This window comes from Falco punctatus (assembly GCF_963210335.1).
Source record: "Falco punctatus genome assembly, chromosome: 6".
In the NCBI taxonomy this organism is placed as follows: domain Eukaryota; kingdom Metazoa; phylum Chordata; class Aves; order Falconiformes; family Falconidae; genus Falco; species Falco punctatus.
Genome location: NC_137585.1, coordinates 315,178 through 333,873, shown reverse-complemented (window position 1 = coordinate 333,873; position 18,696 = coordinate 315,178). Strand labels below are relative to the sequence as shown.

Genomic DNA, 18,696 nt, shown 5'->3' with positions numbered 1-18,696 from the left:
TGTCAGGAACCCTCCCAGCACAGGACAGATAATGGGCTGCTATGAAGAGGCAGAAGTTGGGAATGAGCTTCTGTAGAGCCTTGTATTGAAGGCAGGGAAGGGAGAGTTCAGTGTTGCCCACTGAGAGAAAGAGTGATAAATAAATCCTGTAAGGCCAGGAGGCCCAGCACTATGGAACTCTCTCTTTTTGAAGGGCACTGGAAATGGCACCGTAAAGGTAACATCTCCTTTGTGCATGGTGTTGCGAGGGTTTCCACTGCACCACCATGGCACGGCCCAGGCCACCATTCCCCCAGGCTGGGATTACCTGCAGCAGGTCACAGCTGCCCTCCAAATGCTTGGGCCATATCCATTCCCTTTGCCTTGCGGCACCACACTGGGAGCAGGCAGGTGTGAAAGGTGGTTCCTGGTCGGAAGCGAATGAAATGCCTGTGTTTACTTGTGAAGAGAAATACTAACAGGAGCAGAAATGTAATGTAAATGCAAACTCGTTTGTTTGGCTCACGCATCAGAAATTGTCTATTGGCACCAAGTAAAAGAGTTCAGATTGCTTTTGACCTTGTGGGTAACTGCAGATCCTCTCGCCCTCCGTTCCTGAGTGCACTCCCAGGTGCAGGCACAGTCCCGTGCTGTGTTTAACAGTGTTGTGTGCCTCCCCTGCCATGGCCCATCATTTAATCCACGCGTGATCTTCCCACAAATTGACTTATCGCTCCCATCAACCCACGTCACATAAAAGTGGAAGCGAGCCGCTGTAAGGCTCCGTTATATTATTGCCTTGGCTTCTCTTTCCTTTTACCCCTCTACTCACTTGTGCAACATTTTCTTTCCTGCAATTCTTTTTCTTGCCAGAAAATCCCACTGAATCCTGGAGCTGTAGCTGAGCTGTGGAACTTCAGATCCAGTCCCAAGTGCTAGGTTGATAGTGCAGCTCGCTCTGAGCTCCCAGCTTGCTGCCTCGGGGAAAAGCTGACTTGATATACTGCCCAGTAGAAAAGCACTGGAGTATTCAGCCTAGCTGTTCCTTTCCTTACAGATATTGGCACTAGGTGTGCTTTCCAGTGGCCTCTGCTGCTCTTCCCAGATAGTTTCCCTATCTGCTGATGCCTTATTATCCCACGGGTGTATGGACCATTAATATACATCACTGAGAGTAACAATTACAGAGAATGTCATGTAAAGTTAAACATAAATGTTAGGTTTTATACACTCCATTGCCAATGGCAGTGATCTGATACTGCCACTGCACAACTTTCACTGTGGTTTCTCAGTACCTTGGCGTGGTAAGACAGCTGCACCCTGCAGGAGTGGTGATGTTTTGCTGTACCATATCTACTTGTCTATCTTCAGTGCAGATATTTTTTTAAAAACTTTTTTTTTATTAAATATATATAAACGTACCCCAGCAAACATGCAGGTTTGTATAAGGATTGAACTGCTTTATGCCAAGAGAGCCGTGGTTAAAAGGGATAAAGATAGTGGATACTTTTCTGACTAGTTACATCAAGTCACCTAATCTGGAGACTGCAGAGATGTAGTCTTGAGTGCAACTGCTGATTGCAGTAAGAAGTGTGATGGTGTCACCATCCACACCATTTAGAATGTGTTTGTGGTAACAGATGAAGGGGCAGAGCAGAAGGAAATAAAAGGCTACGTGTGTGTATGAGGTACATGAGGTAGCAGGGTTGACCCTGCATTTTCTAAGCACAAAGTGAAATCTTGTACTTAGGAATTTAAAAGGTTTTTAAATTTTATTTTCCAGACATACTGACAGTTCTTGAGCTAGAAAAAGACAGGACTAAGAGCAATTCGTTGTGCTAAAAAAAATTAGGAAAAGAAACAGGATGATATACTTATTTTGATTTTTGCAAGTACTAAAATGTTTTCTATTTATCTACTACAGCCAGTCCTGATAGAAGACTAATTACCAAAAGATCGAGTATGGCAATACATGTTAATATTCTTAGACAAAATGACATTTAAATGAACATTGTTATTTTGGGTTAATCTAAGCATCAGGGAAGAACTGTGATCATCTGTAACCAAGCATAATAAACTAGAAGAAATGGCAGAGTTAAGCTAAACTGAAAGCAAAGGAAACAGCTTGGGACAGAGGCATCCGGGTGTTTTAGTTTTGCCCTTCAGTGAGCTGTAAAGTAACTACTCAGCTGCAGTAAGGTACTGTGTAAAATTAGACTGAACTGTTTTTTTATGAAGGAACCTAAGACATTTTAGATGCCCCCTGTAGGTCTGGATCTTATGCTGAATGATTCTAGAATTCCTAGCCCATGGATATATTCTTGGATTCTCCAATTTGCCATTCAGATTGAGAGAGCAAAGTTACAGAAAAGGAAAAAAAAAAAAAGAAAAAAGGGCAGCAGCCCATGGCCATGGGGCTGCCAGAGCTAGATAAAGACACAGAGAACTGCCGTCTTAGAACAGCTGTTTTCTAATTTGGCGTCAAAGCACCAGCATGTCTTATAGGGCAGCGCATATCACGTAAGGCAGATGACTTTCTCCATAGCCTCAGGGCCAGGGTATAAATTAAATTTACCTATAACCCTCCTTAACATTATATTTAAGAAACTTCTATGTTAGTTAATTTGCATAGATGTTTTAGATGTGTTTTTATTCAGTTACTTGGTCTATTAGTCACCACCTGCAAACATACTTCTTAATTAAATTTCAGAGTACTGGAGCTGAGATATACACAAAATGGAGACGAACCCTAGTACTGCAAATTTGTGTTGTTTAAAGCCACGGTTTAGCAACAAGTAACAATGATTTACCAGCTATGTTTTTAAACTTTAAAGCTTTAAATTAAATCATGAAACTGGGAAAGAGGGTAGTCTGCTCTTGAAAAGCTGCTGAAACATGGTTGCATCTCATCTGTTCCCTAGAAAATACTGGTATGATCATGTATAGGTCAAAAAGAAAAAAAAATATCATTTGAAGAGCATCTTGGCTTACCAACTTTCAGGAGGCCCTTGTTAGCTGAATTTTACAGCTTCCTTAACTTTCCTGATTGAATGGTCGATAGGTATGCCATCAAAGTCATTCCTCTGCTCCTTCTGCCCCCTGAGCACATTCCACACTGATGCCAACTCTTTAATTCAAACTCATTCCATTTTCCTCTAATTCAAGGAAAAGAGTTATAACACAGATCTACTGTTGCAATACAGCTATACATGAGCTCCCAGAAACTACACTGTTTATGAAATTATGATACTTAATAATTTTAAACCATCCTTAGTGGATAGGATGGAGGGTCACCTAAGAATAAATTAGAATGGTGTAAGAAAGAGGGCTGTTACATTAAAGACTTCACACCAATTTCTGAAGATGATCATGGAAAGCAAAAGGATGTTTAAGGTTTGTGAATTTTGCGAAGTATTTCATCCCTGCTTTTGCCATCGTGTTGATATGTGATGATAGGCAAATTCCTTCAGCCCTGAGATCAGATGTGGGAATCTGAAGGGAGGGTGCAGAGAGAAGAGAAGGAAAAGAAACACCGTGAGAGCCCAAGGCTAGACTGCGCTTCACAAAGTGTATTCTGAAGGATAAGGCATTCGGGTTGCGCATGTGTATCAGTAATGGCATTTCATAGTTCAGCTGCATGATGCTGTCACCTACTGGAACCTGCCATATTATTTTATACTTTTTTTGTATATAACAGTAGACTGTAACAGAAATTGAAAACTGGACTGATGGAAACATTTGGGATAGTTGGAGGATGCCTTCATTACTTATTAGATAGCTATAGGTGTAGCTTTTTCAGGCAAGAAGCTATGGCCAGAACAGATATACGGCACTGAAACACAGTGTGGAACCTGTGGCCAATGATTTTATTTTGAATGAAAGGAAAGCCAAGTAGTCACTTTCCTTGTGTTTCAAGCTGGAATGAGAAGCAGACCAAGGTGACATTAGTCAAGTTGAATGTAGATACATTCCTTACACTCTTACCTGTGGATGAGCCACAGATCTCTGAAAAGTTTGGGGTAAAACCAGCTATGTGTGCAGCTCCTGTGATACCCTCTTGATCATTTTTTTATTGTTCTGTGCTTGGTTCCCTTCTAGGAAGCAGGTTGCTTCCTTCCAGCAGTGCTGCTGGCTCCACTGGAAAAGGAAACGGCAGCAAAGCAGATGCTCAGCACCATAACCCAGTAAGTGCTTTAATGAAATGTTTCCTTCTCATTTGCACAGAGATAAGGATGGGAGAAAAAGAGACTTAACTGAGTTAAGGAAAGCTTAACTTTGCTTGCTGAGGGTTGAAAGGACAGCAGGCAGGTGCTTGCAGGGGAAGGTTAAAAAGCTGCCTTGTTCTGCAGGCCTCCATTTTGTGCTGCATGTGAGGTGACGGTGGAGGAGCATCCTGGTGCAGGCTGGCTGAGTGGCGCAGGTAACACACAGGGCAGTGCCCTGGCTCAGGCTGGCGGCAGCTCCTGGGCCAGCCCGGCCACCGGGGAGGGTGCACCAAGTGCTGTACGGCTTCACAGCAAACAGAGTCTGTCCCACATCTGCTTTCCCGAATGATCTTCCATGGCCTGCTGGCTACAGCCTGATCGGTCTGCCGAAGTGCTGCCTTTCCTGGCTGCCTGCTCCCTGCAAGGGAACAGCATCTCCCATTGAGACACCTCTTTCTGCCCCGATCCATGCTCAGTTTTATGCTCTTTTTCTTTCATTGCTCAGCTGCAGCCTAGCTTTCTGTGCTTCCCACACTTTCATTATTTTGCTGAACCACTTTCATTTGCCCATTTTGTGACTTTATGCCTATCTCTGCACTTGCTTGTTTGCTTTCAGCCTAGCGTTGGTGGGACCTGCTGCTTCATGCCAGTTTTGCAGCCTTTCCCGATGTAGGAAGTGGGACTGGATCTCCTGGTGAGGTCTGTGATAAAAGGGAACACAGCTCCAAGTTTGTTCCTCAGAGTTCATAGTCCAGTTCTGCCTGCATTTCTGCCGCTGCTGAGCTCTTTTGGCTCAAAGTCCCTTTCCTTGCCCAGTACCTTCTCTGGCCTGACAGCTGAACAGCATGCTACCATGAAAGCCATGTGGATGTGAGGCTCTTGGGAACTAGTCTGGCATACAGCTAAGTAGGAGAGAGATCTTTATGGAAGAAAATTCTTCCAGCTATTCCTAAATATCTGGCAGTTCTTATTAGTGCTTAGCATCTGCCCCCCATGCCTGACACCAGTTTAGATCCTCAGTATTTTTTCGATGCTCTGTTTTTTGCTGCCCTGGCACCTGGTGGTATTAAAAGCAGGCAGATAAACAGTTCAGCTCCATGCAGTGGTGGGTGGCCACAGTGTCACAGCAGACTGGTATTTTGGCAGCAGATAGAAGGGGAAGCCAGGTCAAGCTGCTGGTGCTCAGCACTGAGGCTTGGTACTGAGAATGAGAGTGTAGCTGCCAGCCCAGTGTCACTGGGGCAGTCACCAGCGTGCCTGCTGAGAGCTTGTGCTCCTGATCGTGTCTCTGTAACACAGGAGTAAGGCTGCCTAAATAGGAGGCAGAACTTCCTCAAAGTTCTGCTCCCAAACCATGGCATTTTTGCTTGAATTGCAATCTGAACGCGGTCAGAATTGCAGCAACATGCATACTCACGGATACAACTGCAAAGGCTGTAACCACTCGCTAGCGGTTACCACAGGCAATAAGCAATGTACGGAAAATGCCAAGTTTGGATTTTCCTTGTCTCAGTACTGTTTAGGTACTATTTTAGTACCTAAGGCTTTAGGCATTTCATTTCCACTGATTTTAGTAAGTCTAAGGGCCTTTAAGATAATTTTGGGAAATGCATAGCAATCCATCAGATCTGTCTCATTTGGTCCATCTGCCAAATCAACAATGTAGTCACAAAGGCTGTTTGGTTTTTTGTTTGTTTCAGTCAAGCTGGTTCCAAGGAGAGTTTCATGAGGCCCTGGCTTTCACCATCAGCCTATTTCAAGATGTTTCTTGCATTCTCCCCACCTTCCCGCAGAGTTCATTACCTCCACAGCACTGCATTCTAGCCGTTCCTGAAACAGCACTGCCTATGGCAGTGGCCCATGTCACTGAGGTGATCTGGCTTAAGGTGATGTTTCAGTCATTCCATTTTTATCACAACCTCAGAATCAGTTTGATAGCACAAACCAGAGACTAGCAAATTTTTTTTTGGGGGGAACGGTAAAAAAATTATTTAACATGGCTTTAAGGGATTCTAAGAAACCTATGGCATTACCACGTACGTACATAATTTCCCAGCTATTCTAACTCCTAAATGAATGTAGCCTCTTGTATCTCACAAAGATCTCCTTAAATCCCAGTCTGGATTTGCCCAAGGACTAATGGGTGCACTGGTGGAAAGAAGGAATATGTTCTTAAATTATAGGATATTTCCTGAAGAGCTGAAAGAGGTGTAAGAAGGAAAAATTGTGGGTGGGGGAACAAATGATACTCCCCCAACACTTAGAGCTGTAAGAACATGAAGGGTACAGTTTTTTTTTTTTCTGATGCTTTGTTCCAGGATTTGCTGTTCCAGTGAACAAGCATGAATATGCTTTACCTTAAAGTTCAGGAAGAGAACAAAAACCAGAATTCCAGCTGCTGCTAGTTCTTCTGCTTCCTTCAGTGATGCGTCAGAGACAGCCACAAATCACCAAGAACTCAAGCCTCATACAAATCAAATTAATTCAAATCCAATTCAGCCAATACAGGGCCAGATTCAAACTATTTTAGCATGAACTTTCTGAATGTTAGTTTGCACATCCTTCCCTCCGCAGACTATGGGATGGGAAACCCCTCACAGCCACATCCAAATCACCTTCGGATAGGCAGCAATTAGGCCATCCCTGAGGAAGCAAAGCAGAGTCTGATTCAGTTACCAACTAAACTTACATGGTATTCACTGCTGTCCTCCAAAAGACATCACTGTAAAACTGGCATTAACTCAAAACCCCTGGGGTTGGTGTCCAAGAATGCATGTGTGCGGCGGTCCCCTCCAACATTGGTCACTGCGGAGCAAGCTGTACGAAATACCTGCCCAGGAGGGGAAAGTTCATTTTGGAATTGAACTTGATTGATTCCCTAGATTATTCTCTGGGCTGGAATTGTTCCACTCTCTCCCACTTTTCTCTCTCATGTCCTCTCCAATTGCCATGCTGCAGAGTTAAAAGGAAGCATGAATACTTTGTCCCTGTGCTTGTAGCGTCTGTGTAGTACCTTGGACTTGGAATAAAAGGAGAACATGGCCAGCTTCTCATAGGCTGCATGTATGGGTATTTTTAAAGGACAAGCAGGAAGGTATGAGAAATCCAGAGACTGCAGTCCCTTAACAACTTAATCCTCATGCTTTTAGGGTAAGAGATAAAGAACTATTCAGGAAAGAATGTTTTAAGCTGCAAGAAGTTAAATATTTAACGTTTAATCTTTAATGTAAATCATTAATCTGTTGAAAGAAAAGAAGCACATTTGTATTGGTAAAGACCCCACCAGACTGGTAATTACTGACAAACCTTGAAATTCTTCATCATTGCAGAGATGAGACTGAACTGTTAAGGATGCGAAAGCCATCTCTCCATAAAATTAGATACATTCAGATAATCACTGAAGATTGACCATGTACATAAATGTTCAATCTTATATATTTCCCTAGGACTTTTCACATCTTGGGGCTTGGCACTGATGGAACTGGTCCCAGCCATTTTTCACCTGCAAAACAAAGCAGCACAAAAGAGAATGTTAAAATTTAATACACAGAAGTGACTGGCTGGTCACATTTCTGCAGCAGGATGACTGTTTCTACTCCTTTTTTGAAGGGTAGCTACTGACAATGGAGTACAGATTTGTATCTTGTTTGGTTTGCTTCCGCCAGCTCCCTAAGTCTTTCACTGTCTAGTCACAACGGAAGCTGTACAGAAGAATTATATTCCTATGTCACAGACAGATTCTGTAGGTCTGGTGCATTCCACACGAGGGTGAAGCCAATTCTTTTTGGGATTTCTTTCTTGAGGGGCTGGAGGTAAGGAAGAGAAAAAGAGTGGAAGGCTGGGGAGTCAGAGAAACAAAAGGCAAATGTGTTAAAAGTCCTTGGAGCTGAGAATACAAACCAGGCCACAACATTCCAATTCAGATCAGCACCTACTGGAGTGGGTGTTGGGTATTCATCTTCCTCACTTCTCATTTTTATCCAGAATATTTTTATAGAATCAGAAACCCATCCAGAAAAGAAAATACCCCCCCCCCCCAATTTCCCTTCTGTTTAAGCTTATGACTAATTTTAATTTACATTAAGATCTTCTGCTGAAATTTTTCAACAAATGCATCAGAGCTAATGATGTATAGAACTCTTATCTAGTGACAAACTCAAGTGCCAAATCTGGAGATAGATTGAGTCAAATGCCCTCTAACTCATATAAAAACAGGTGGCTGAGTTTTATTAGTTAACACAACTGATTCCAATGTTCTTTAAAAATTTAAAGTTTGTATTCAATTGACCATCCTTCTCTTCATTTTCCTGTTAATATATGAATATTTGTTAAAAAGTTGTGTAATCAGGTAGTTACAAGACATGGATTGGAGAGCTGTGATAATGTGCTTTTTATTAAGAAGGAACAGCTATAAAACGAAAATCTTAAAACTACAAAAAATCCACAACCCACTATCAGCCATAATCTTAACCTTAGGTAAGACCTAATGCCCAGTACCACAAGGTTAAATATGAACATTTTGAAAACTAAAGAGTTTCAGCAGTAATTTGAGAATGGCATGTGGAGCACAAAGCTTTGAAACATACCGAGAGAGGATGGAGAACTTGTTACTTCTCGCCTGGAAAAGGACTACGAAGTCACTAACTATACCGAGATTACATTCTAGTCTGCAGTTTCATCCCATGAGAAGGATGCCACACATTATTTAATATTTGGAAGACCTTAACAGTGCTGTATTTAGCTGTATTAAGTATTTCATTAAAAAGAGGGTGAAAGCATGAAATCAAAAGTACACTCACCTATAATGCTGCCTAGCAGCTCTAAACGATCAGAGCCAAAAAAGAGATGAGGTTCCCCATGAAAATGTGCCACAACAGCAGGCATCCCAAATGCCTATTGACACCATGGACATGAAACAGAGAATGTTATAATGAGAGAAATTTTTGATGACATCAGTTTTAAGGAATAAAAAGCAGTAACTTTGGCCTTTTTTCCTCCCCTTCTTTTCACCTTCTTCATTCTTAAAGATGAGTCTAAGGGAGCCATCAGAAAGTCAGGAACTCCCTAAAGCCTGTCTGCCCCTTTTTACAGGGCAAAAAAAGCAACCTGACTAATCCAGTTTTGTGCAAAGTAGCAATAAACAGTATTTCTTAGTGCTGGTCCTGTAGGTCCCCCATCCTTGCTCTCCAGATGGAACGAGCCGAATGGGCCAGCCTTGGTTTCCCAGATGACAGTGAGATAAACTACCAACAAGTTAGGTGGTCTTTGAACAGTGAAAGCTAAGAGAGATGGTCTATATAGTGCTTTCTAATCATCACCTTCATTGTTACTTGCTTCCCAGTGTTCTCAATAGGGAAGGAATGCATAGCTGTGATGCCACATGGCATGGGAAGCATCTCACCCCATATTTTAATGCTTCCTCTGTTGTCTCTTTCAGGCGGTTCTTCACTGCAGGGGTTGAAATCATTTCAAGTAGCTTCTGGCTGAGCTCTGATGTTAGCCCAGCCTGTCTGGCAACCTAAGAAATGATGATATAATTAAGAATACTCTTAATACTAAATATTCTAAATCCTACTATGATCTAATTAATTTAATCTTCAGTTTTATCACCTGAAGTCTATTACCAAAACAAATTACAAAATACCCTTGAAGCACTTCTTGCACAACTGTCTGGCTGTATTCCCACCGCATTCATCATTTATCAACCCTCAGATATGAAGTAGACAGGGTATTTTAAAATTCTAAGCCCCAAATCTGCACTTTTTTTCAGGAGTTCCTAAAGAAGGAGGGGGGAAGATAAATACCAAGTTCAACCTGAGTCAATGACTTATCAGGTAACAGAAAAAAAGAAAAAAAAAAAGTTGTTCTGAAAAAGTAAATCTTACTGTACAAGCCTGCCAAGACAAAAACAGTTTCTGAGACAAATGCGGCTGCATAGAACCTCCAAGTGATACTGCATGAAAGAGACTGTCACAGAGGTTCAAGTTACTAGTAGTATTGCTGTATCTTTTTAGCCTCCTGTCTGTCTCTGCCACACAGGAATGAGATAAAGTTGTCAAAGGTAAAGGTCCAGTGTTTATCAGATAACATTGAAGTATTTCACCGAAAATGTTAACTTCCATGCCACCTACCTGGATGACATGCCCTTGCTTTTTCTTAAAAAAAATTAAATGCTTACAGTATTACACATAGATAGTAATCCTGCACATGCAGGTGTTAATGATTTTTTCTTTCTTTCTCTCAATCACTTTTCATGTCGCATCCACATTTTCTTGTACCTTCTTCTACTTCACCATCAGGGAGATTAGGAGCACTTTTCTTTCTGACTGCTTGAACAGGAGATTAAATGAGTGTAGCATTGGAGCAGAACAAAATTATGTGTATGCTTGGTAGCCACAGTGTTTAGACTGCCATATTTACACACAGATGTAGTATCTGGTCCTCACCATTTTAGGCCAGAAGGGGTATTTAAGTGGACTGTGGCAAGACTCGAAAGACTACATGTTGCTTCTATAGTAATTTATGTGAAGCTACTGCTGACTAAAAAAATAAGTTAAAAATGCTAAGGAACTATAGCAAGTAAACAACATTCCATTTTTCTAATTGATGTGTAAAATAAATTCACCTATAAAGACTCAGATGAAAAGGGTTGGGACCCCTCACCGACCTCTGGATGGATTACTTCCATGAGAGGAAAGCTATTTGCTGCAGGGGTGAATGAAGACAGACACAAGCAAACAGGGAGATGCCTACCTCTGCCTTGCCGAGCACAGGCAGATACTCATAGGCTGCCAAACAATAACTGAATTACACAGAGATCTTTCTGAGTATTCAGTTTGTTTCTCTGAAGCTCTGCATGTCCTTGCTTTATCTTTTTTTAAATAATGATGGATTCAGAGACTATGTGGGGACTTTCCGTATATATTTATGTACTGGGTCTGGCTGAGATGAAGTTAAGTTTTCTTCACAGTAGCTTCTATGGTTCTGTGTTTTAGATCTGCGACCAAAACAATGCTGGTAACACATTAATGTTTTAGCTTTTGTTGAATGATGTTTGCACAGTGTCAAGGCCATCTCTGTTTCTCACTCTTCCCCCTGCCCCTCTCCCTGCAACGAATAAACTGGGGGGTGTGCAAGAGGCTGGGAGACGACACAAGGCAGATAGCCCAAACTAACCAAAAAGATGATCTATGCCATACAACATCATGCTCAGCATTAAGAGCTGAGGAGGGGGTTTAGGAAGGTTAGCCACCATTTGCTTGGGAACTGGCTGGCCATCAATCTACCTGTGCAAGGTGGTGAGTGATTGCCTTTGCACCACTCATTTTGTTTTCTTTCTCTCTTCTTCCACTTCTCCTCTAACCAATTTTATCTTGACCCATGAGTTTTCTTGCTTTTATTCTTCTTTTCCTTTTCCCCTGTCCCACTGGCCAGCAGGGGGAAGTGAGCAAGCACCTGTGTGGTGCTTAGCTACCTACCAGCGTTAACACACCACAGTTTAATTATATCCTTCAAATCTTGCCTCTTGAAAAGGCAAAATGCAAACCTTTGCTGAAAATTCTGCTAAAAAGGGTACACTAAGATGAAGCTGAAGTGCAAGGACTAGACTTCTGGGGAAACACCAAGACTGCTGCAAGTTTTAAGGTTTCAGATAGGGATGTTGGATAGGAGACTAGTCATGGACAATTTCTCTCTTTTCTTCATATTCCAAGAAATTAAAAAAATAACGTAGAAACGTGAGCCCTTAAAGAGGATCTCATGGCATACTAACTTACATGCCATTACCGCTTTTACTGTAATAAAATCTAGACAGCAAAAGAAAATATATGACAAGATTACAATTTCTAAGCACATACAAGGGCAACACAGCACTGAACTTAATAGTAAAACTTGGTTCCATGACTCCAAGGAATGTCAAATTCCCCAAAGTGTTGCATTTCACCTGAGGATTTTATATAGCAGCAAAACCTCAATGCATTCTGGAGACACTGTTCATACTTTCACTACCGTCAATAAAACTATTAACAGACAATTACTTGTCCAGCTTGGGTATCTTGCAACATGAATTAACAAAAAAGGACATTCTGGCTCTGAGTATCATTCAAAGCATGACCAAAAAAACACATTCCAAACAGAGCTGCTAAAGAAATCAAATCTTTTTTCTTTTATCTAGCTGAATTTTTTTAAAACTCATAAGTGATCATTAGAATCAGCTGTCTTCGTGCCTAATTACTGATTCAAGTCATCAATAAGAATTTGTATCAGAAATGCAGAAGCACCAACAAAAAGCAGACACTTACAGTCAATATGTTGTCTGGCTGACTGATATCTTCATGCTGGTAAAAGAATAAAACAAGTAATTCAGTACTTAAGAACAAAGCTCAGCTCTGGACTTGAAAGCAAGTTTTCTAAGAAAATAGAAATCAAAACAATACTAGCTGCTGGAGAAATTTCCTCAGAAAAAATTTTAAGCCACTAATTTAGGAGTGTATTAAGTGCTTTCTGGTGTGAACTACGGATCCACTCAGCCCATGAGACCCACCATACATACCTAGAGAAAGCAAATTAAGCTGATTAATTTCATGTAATTAAGATAGCTGTAATGACTCCTGAACGACCACAACCTTGTCTCCTGCTATGACTTTTCATTAAAAGACATTTCCTTTCTCTTGGTTGAATTCCACAGGACAGGAAGGGTGACAGGACCAAGAAGCCCGCTTCATAAAATACTGACCTGTGACCAAAAACGCATCCAGAACTCCCTAGATAAAGGTTCCAGGTATCGTGGTTCTGTCATATCGATGGCTGTGATAAAGCGCATGGCCTGAAGACTGCCTGGGGTTAGCGGGGACACAGAGAAACATACTGATACAAGGCACAGGATCAGAATCAGGTCTGCACAAGCACTAAGAACAGTATGATCTTCTCTGTAACAATCCCTGAACGGTAAAGCTTATATTGATTCACAGTATCTTCAATGCTAATATCAGTCATAACTGTATTTTTCCAGAAGCTCCTTTTATGGTTAAAAATGTACAGACTTCGTCTTGCTCACAGATACAGCAAGAGGCTGTGGACAGAGAATTCATCTTCACCTTTACTGTTAGGGAGAATTTGAAGCAGGAGTGCTGAAAGATACCAGCTAAGCTAAGTGTCTTACTTGTACCAAGGATACGACGGAAGACATCTTCTGAAATTTTTACAGGCACTTGGTAGTATTTTGCCATCCTTTTTATATCCTTCAGCATGTATTCTCCACGCCGTGGCAACATTGCTGGGGGCTTGTTACCTTTCAGGAAAAATTTCTGTTGAGATTTTCAACTGCATTATAGTAACACTGATCAGAACAAAATCAGACAAATTAAACCTCATGCATACAAGTGCCTAAGGAAGAGTATAATTTCATGTTGGCTAACTGAAACACACACAGCTTTCCCAAAGATAATGCTGGGATTTAAACATGACTTTTCTTTGGTTTTGCACAGATCAACCCTTTCAGTTAGCAGAATCAGTTTTAAACCAAGGTAAAAGTGTTCTAGCGGGGATTTATATGTTTTATATAAATATATAAAAGATTACTTTTAAGGTAAACAACTACTAATGCATGGGTGAACAAGTGTAGAAACTTGTTAATTTCATGATTTGTAAGTTCGAAGTCTCAGTGATTATTTCCTTCTATTAAGGCTACAAGTACTGTTTTAGGGCATACTTGGATCCTCCACGCATATTACAAACTGCACATCTTCCACAAATTACTTCTGGCTTGCAGGCAACAGAAAACTTGTAGGAAAAATTCCATATCAAGTTATTATTAACGTATTTCAGAACTGACAAACTTTGGCAGAGACTATGTGTCGCAAACAGCGGCTCGTAGTTGCAACAGTACGAAATCCCTCCTCTCTGATGCCTCAACCCCCGCCGAGCCCCACAGTCCCGTAGTTAAAAGTTATCGCTGCCAAAATGAGCGTCAGGCCGGCCCGGCGCCCTGCGCTCGGCAGCTTGCCCGCCAGGTCCCAGTGGCCCAGAGGGGGCTGCGCGCCCCCGCCCCGCCTACCCGTCGCCTGCATTATGCCGCCGAGGAAGGCCGGCCGAAGGCGCAGGTCGATGTTCCAGACGTGCTGGTACCGGCAGAGCACCTGCAAGGAGGCACGGCGGTCAGGACGTCCGCGCAGCCGCCACGCACACCGCGGCGCCAGGCGCTGCAGGTGAACCCTTCCGTTACCGCAGCGGCCGCCCGGACAGCCCGGACAGTCCCGACAGCCGCGGGGGCGCTGCCAGCGGCCGGGGCCGGCAGGGCCGCGAACGAACGCGAAGCACGGGCCGCGCCGCCCCAGTGCCCCGCCTTTCGGCACGTGAGGCACGGGCGCCGCAAAAATAACTACATATACTTACATCGGCATAAAACCAACGGTATCTCCCGAGCGGGACGAAAATAGAAGCCCAGCAGGAGGCGGGCGGACGCGCTGCCCTTCAGCCGCCTCCTGAGGGCAGCCGCCTCCTGAGGGCAGCCGCCGCCGGGGCCCGGCCGGGCGCCCGCCGCCGCACAGGCCCGACCGAGGGGCGCCCCGAGTCGCCCGTGCCCCGCTCCCTCACCTCAAACCCCAGCCAGGAGTAAGGGGACACCACGTCGTAAAACAGCTCCACCACCGTCCGCGCCATGCCGCCCCTCGCCCGCCCGGCCCCGCCCCCGGCCCGCCTCTCTGCCGCAGGCTGCAGCGCCCCCACAGAACCCGCCCCACCAAGCCCAGGCGGTGGCTGCGTTACTGTGTGCGCGCCGAGAGGGGCTGCGGGAGGCCGTCGCGCGAGGGCCCCGCTGCCGCGGGGCGGGGCCGGGGGCGCTGCGGAGTTGAGGGTAAAGTCCCCGAGCCACGCGGAGCCGCAGGAGGCCGCTGGTGCCATGCTTGTGAAAAGCTTGCGAGGAAACTGCGGTGCTGCCAGTGCGGCCGGGCAGATCCGGGTGGGCGAGGGGCTCCAGCTGGGCGGTTCTGCGGGAGAGGGAAGTCGCGGATGCCGCAGGAATTGCATCGCGCTGGGTCCCGCAGCTCGGGAGAGGCAAGGCTGCTGCGGCCCCGTGCCCGCCAGGTGCAGCCAGTGGTGAGGCTGAAGATGATTCCCAGTAGGTGCACACACACATGAGCCACAAATGCACGTACGTGCACAGCGTACAGGTCACAGAGGCGCCTGGAACACTCGGCACCCATGGCCTCATTCTGCTGCCCTCCGGATGAGCAAGATGAAAGTCCACTAATGAGAGTGTATACGTGTATACACACGTGTGTACGAGGTGGCTTCCTTCCGAGGCTGGGCTCGGACACTCAGCCTGCTTCCAGAGCTGCCCCTGGATGCCACTCTGCCCCGTCGCTGGCACCTGTAGCCCTTGAGGCTATAGCCCCCTCCAGCTGCCGGTACTGACTGTCAGCGTACACACAACACAGAGCCAGCCAGGTCTTCCTATGTCCCAGCAGCTGACCCCCCTGCAGTCTTGCCCTTAGAGACCAAACTGTAGCAAACTACATGTGACTGGCCCTTTTATCCCTTTACTCTGTTTTCCCACATTTATTCCTCCTCCAGTCACCTAAACCTGCCCTGTTCCCACCTTTGGTTCCTCCCCTAACCATCCTGTAAGGAGTCCCGCACAATCCCAAAACGCTCTTCCCCTGCATCCTGTCACGTGTCACAGTCCCCTGGGCAGCAACCCCCTTTAGTCCGATATGTGGTCTGGAATATGCTCCTGATGAATCATCTTGCTGTAATCTTGGTTTTTCAATGAAGCAGCTTTCTGAAATTAAAGTTGCTTTAACTCAAGGATGAAAAATCTGAACTGCCAACAATAGCTTGTGACCTCTCATTGACATCTTCTGTAACACCTGAGTACTGGGCAGTGAGCCAGCTGTCAAGAAAGGGTTTCAGAGACTGCCAGGAAACCTCAGTGTGTGTGAGGCCTTTACCAGCTGCATTGGTAGACATGGTAGCAAAAAAGAATTAATGAACAATTGAATAAGAAAGTCTATTTAGAAGAACTGGTAGGGCTTCTTTAAAGGAGAATCCTGCCTTATTGTTTTTCAAGAGGTCAACAAAACTGTAGTGTATGCCATTAATGGATGCTACAAGACGCTGCCTCTGGCATTCTCTGGGGTCTGAGTGTTCTTCTTGTCAGGCTGCTGGAGCCTGTGGACGTGGCTACTGCTTCCTCGCATGCAGGGCCAGGCAGTAGTGAGGCTGAGTGGGTGTCCCACAAGATACAGTCGTGTATACACACAGAGGGGACGCTGACACAGAACACAATGGACAGGGCACTGCCTGTAAGGACACTGGCATACACTGCTACCAGAACTCAGAAAGAAAGTGGTGATAGTTCAGTCCTGCTGCTCTGCGGTTTAAGGTCACTAGTGAAAACACACCCCTTCATCTTTTAGATTCACGAGCACATGGGTATTTGCAGGTCTCTGAAATATCAGCATGGGCCCTCAGCCCCTCTCAGGTTCACGCCCTGATCGTGAGCCCTCTTGCCCAGTATATGGGTCTTTTACTTGCCAGCTAGTTCAGTTCCATGCTCACTGGCAGAGGCACACACTCACACATTTGTCTCACAAGCACTTTTACACTTGTCGATCCCTTGATCATCAGCAAAGGCTCCCAGCTTGGTCCACGGGCTGTGCTCTAAGCTCCTGTAGCCACCTCCCACTCAGACATGAGTCTTTCCAGGTTTTCCTCCTATGAACTGGGTTGTACAGCTTGAAGTTATTAGGTCATCTGATGGAAAAACTAATCTGCGCATCCACAGAGGAGCACAGAAAGATGATGGGGGGTGGGGGAAAGCCTAAGTGGTACCCTACCCTGGCTGCTTCCAGGCTGTCACAAGAGCATGTCCCATCTCCCCCAGCCCAAAGGTGCTCAGGGGTACAATGGCACATGAGAACCCAAATTCCACTGTTCTGGGCTCCTTCCAGGGCTGTCCCCAGATAGACATCAGCCCCATGGTGTAGAGGTAAAATCCATTACATCAGCAGCGGGGGAAGGTGCTGCAAGGGGGTCTGGGATGCAAGGAAAGATCGTTTTGGGTTTCTGGTTGGACTTTTATGGGAGGAAACAAAGGCAGGGAAAGGAGCGAATGTTGGTGATGTTGGGAGGAATATGGGAAAACAGAGGTATAAGGGGATAAAAAGGGCTGGTTGTATGTAAACGTGACTTGGCTGCCGCAGGGTCCCAGGTTGTCCCGGTGAGCTCTGTGTGCACGCTTGTATGTCTGCATGGGTGGGAGCCTGGCATGGTGCACCCAGAGAGGGGAGGGCCTGTCCTCTATAGGTGGTTCTAACAGGGATAAAGTGTGCTACACCTATTTCTGGGATAGAATTGGTTGCACCTGTCACCTTCTGCTGCCTTTTCCTATTACTTGCAGATACTCACTATTTACGCACTATTTCCACTTTCCTATTTTTTATATTAGTGACCCAGGAAGAGCAGGTGGTGTGATGCAGTTAAATTACATGGGTATATGTGTTTCTCTCCTTCTGTGTCCCACAGCGTGCCTGTAGCATGCCTCTCGGGTCTTGCTGGTGCTGCTGGAGAAGCAAGCAATCAGCAAGAATTCCTTTCTCAAAGCCTTGGCTGCTGCAATGGCTTTATGTCCTCCTGTGATCCTAGGTTTACCTAGGGAAGAAGTAAACCACTCTTGGCTGGAGCTAGATGGCAAGGTGGTTGCTTTCCCTTAGGATCTTTTTTAACAAAGTGCCTTGTCTTCACCAGACAAGCCTTCCCTTCTGCATTTCCTCCTCACTGCTTGCAGTGTAGCTTGGAAAGGGTGAAGGTACCCAGACAGAAACATCCCATGCATCCCAGAATCGTAGCAGTGCCAAGTACTCCTCTGCTTGCACAATATTCCACGGGAAGCTCTGTTTGGTGTTGAGAGGAAGACAGCCAGGGAAGTGCATCTTTGCTGGGATACTCACCGATTACAAAGAAGTATTCCGTTCATCTCAGTGCAGCCTTTTCTGCCTCAGTCCTTGGCACGGGGTGGTAGGGGGTCCTGGTGCTGGGCTAATGAGGTTAGTGGCGTTGTGTGGGAAAGGATTTGCTTATCTGTGTGTCTTCTCAGCTGTCTGAGACAAACTCATATTTCTTTATGTATGATGATGGCTAGAACAACAGTTGTGTTTATGCACAAATGAGTCTTGTCTAGACCGTGCTGACTCCCACAGGTATTTCTTCTAGGCATATGATGCTGGGGTGCTCTGGACAAGTTCTCAACAATCTGCATTTCCACAACATTTACCCTCTGATCCAAAAAATCATACCCATGTTGAAGTTTCAGACCTTATTCTTTTGATATACTTAGTTGATCTGAATAAGGTTCATTAAAAAAATCCTTCACATTCTTCAATAAATTAGCAACTTTCTTGGGTGGAGAGGGTGTGTCTACTGGAAGGGTAGGACTTGGATTTTGAGGGATAAATGGAGGCCAAGAGAGATGACAGAATGCAAGGGAGGTTTTCTCTTTCAAGGCCTGAAAGAA

At 44.7% G+C, this 18,696-nt stretch overlaps 2 protein-coding genes across 20 annotated transcripts in view; one reads left to right on the top strand and one right to left on the bottom strand.

Annotated features, from left to right (window-relative positions):
* The window catches only part of LOC308065800 (rap1 GTPase-activating protein 1-like), a 50,333-nt gene extending 43,094 nt beyond the window's left edge, over positions 1–7,239 (top strand). For 11 of the 19 annotated variants that reach the window (XM_080392254.1, XM_080392251.1, XM_080392250.1 and 8 more), the window contains one exon: positions 4,078–7,239. In XM_080392254.1, the coding sequence (XP_080248380.1) occupies positions 4,078–4,232 (155 nt within the window). In that variant the 3' untranslated portion in view covers positions 4,233–7,239. The remainder of the gene's footprint in view (positions 1–4,077) is intronic. The other 8 variants (XR_013928922.1, XM_080392257.1, XM_080392247.1 and 5 more) reach the window with 5 other exon arrangements.
* A 144-nt stretch (positions 7,240–7,383) lies between these two features.
* On the bottom strand, positions 7,384–14,926 carry GSTK1 (glutathione S-transferase kappa 1). The gene is made up of 8 exons (XM_080392269.1): positions 14,778–14,926; positions 14,239–14,320; positions 13,345–13,473; positions 12,919–13,019; positions 12,485–12,520; positions 9,586–9,702; positions 8,984–9,077; positions 7,384–7,686 (listed from the first exon to the last, which is right to left on the bottom strand). The coding sequence occupies exons 1-8, from the start codon at positions 14,841–14,843 to the stop codon at positions 7,637–7,639; spliced, it is 675 nt and encodes a 224-aa protein (XP_080248395.1). The 5' UTR covers positions 14,844–14,926; the 3' UTR covers positions 7,384–7,636.
* Positions 14,927–18,696: the final 3,770 nt, after the last annotated feature.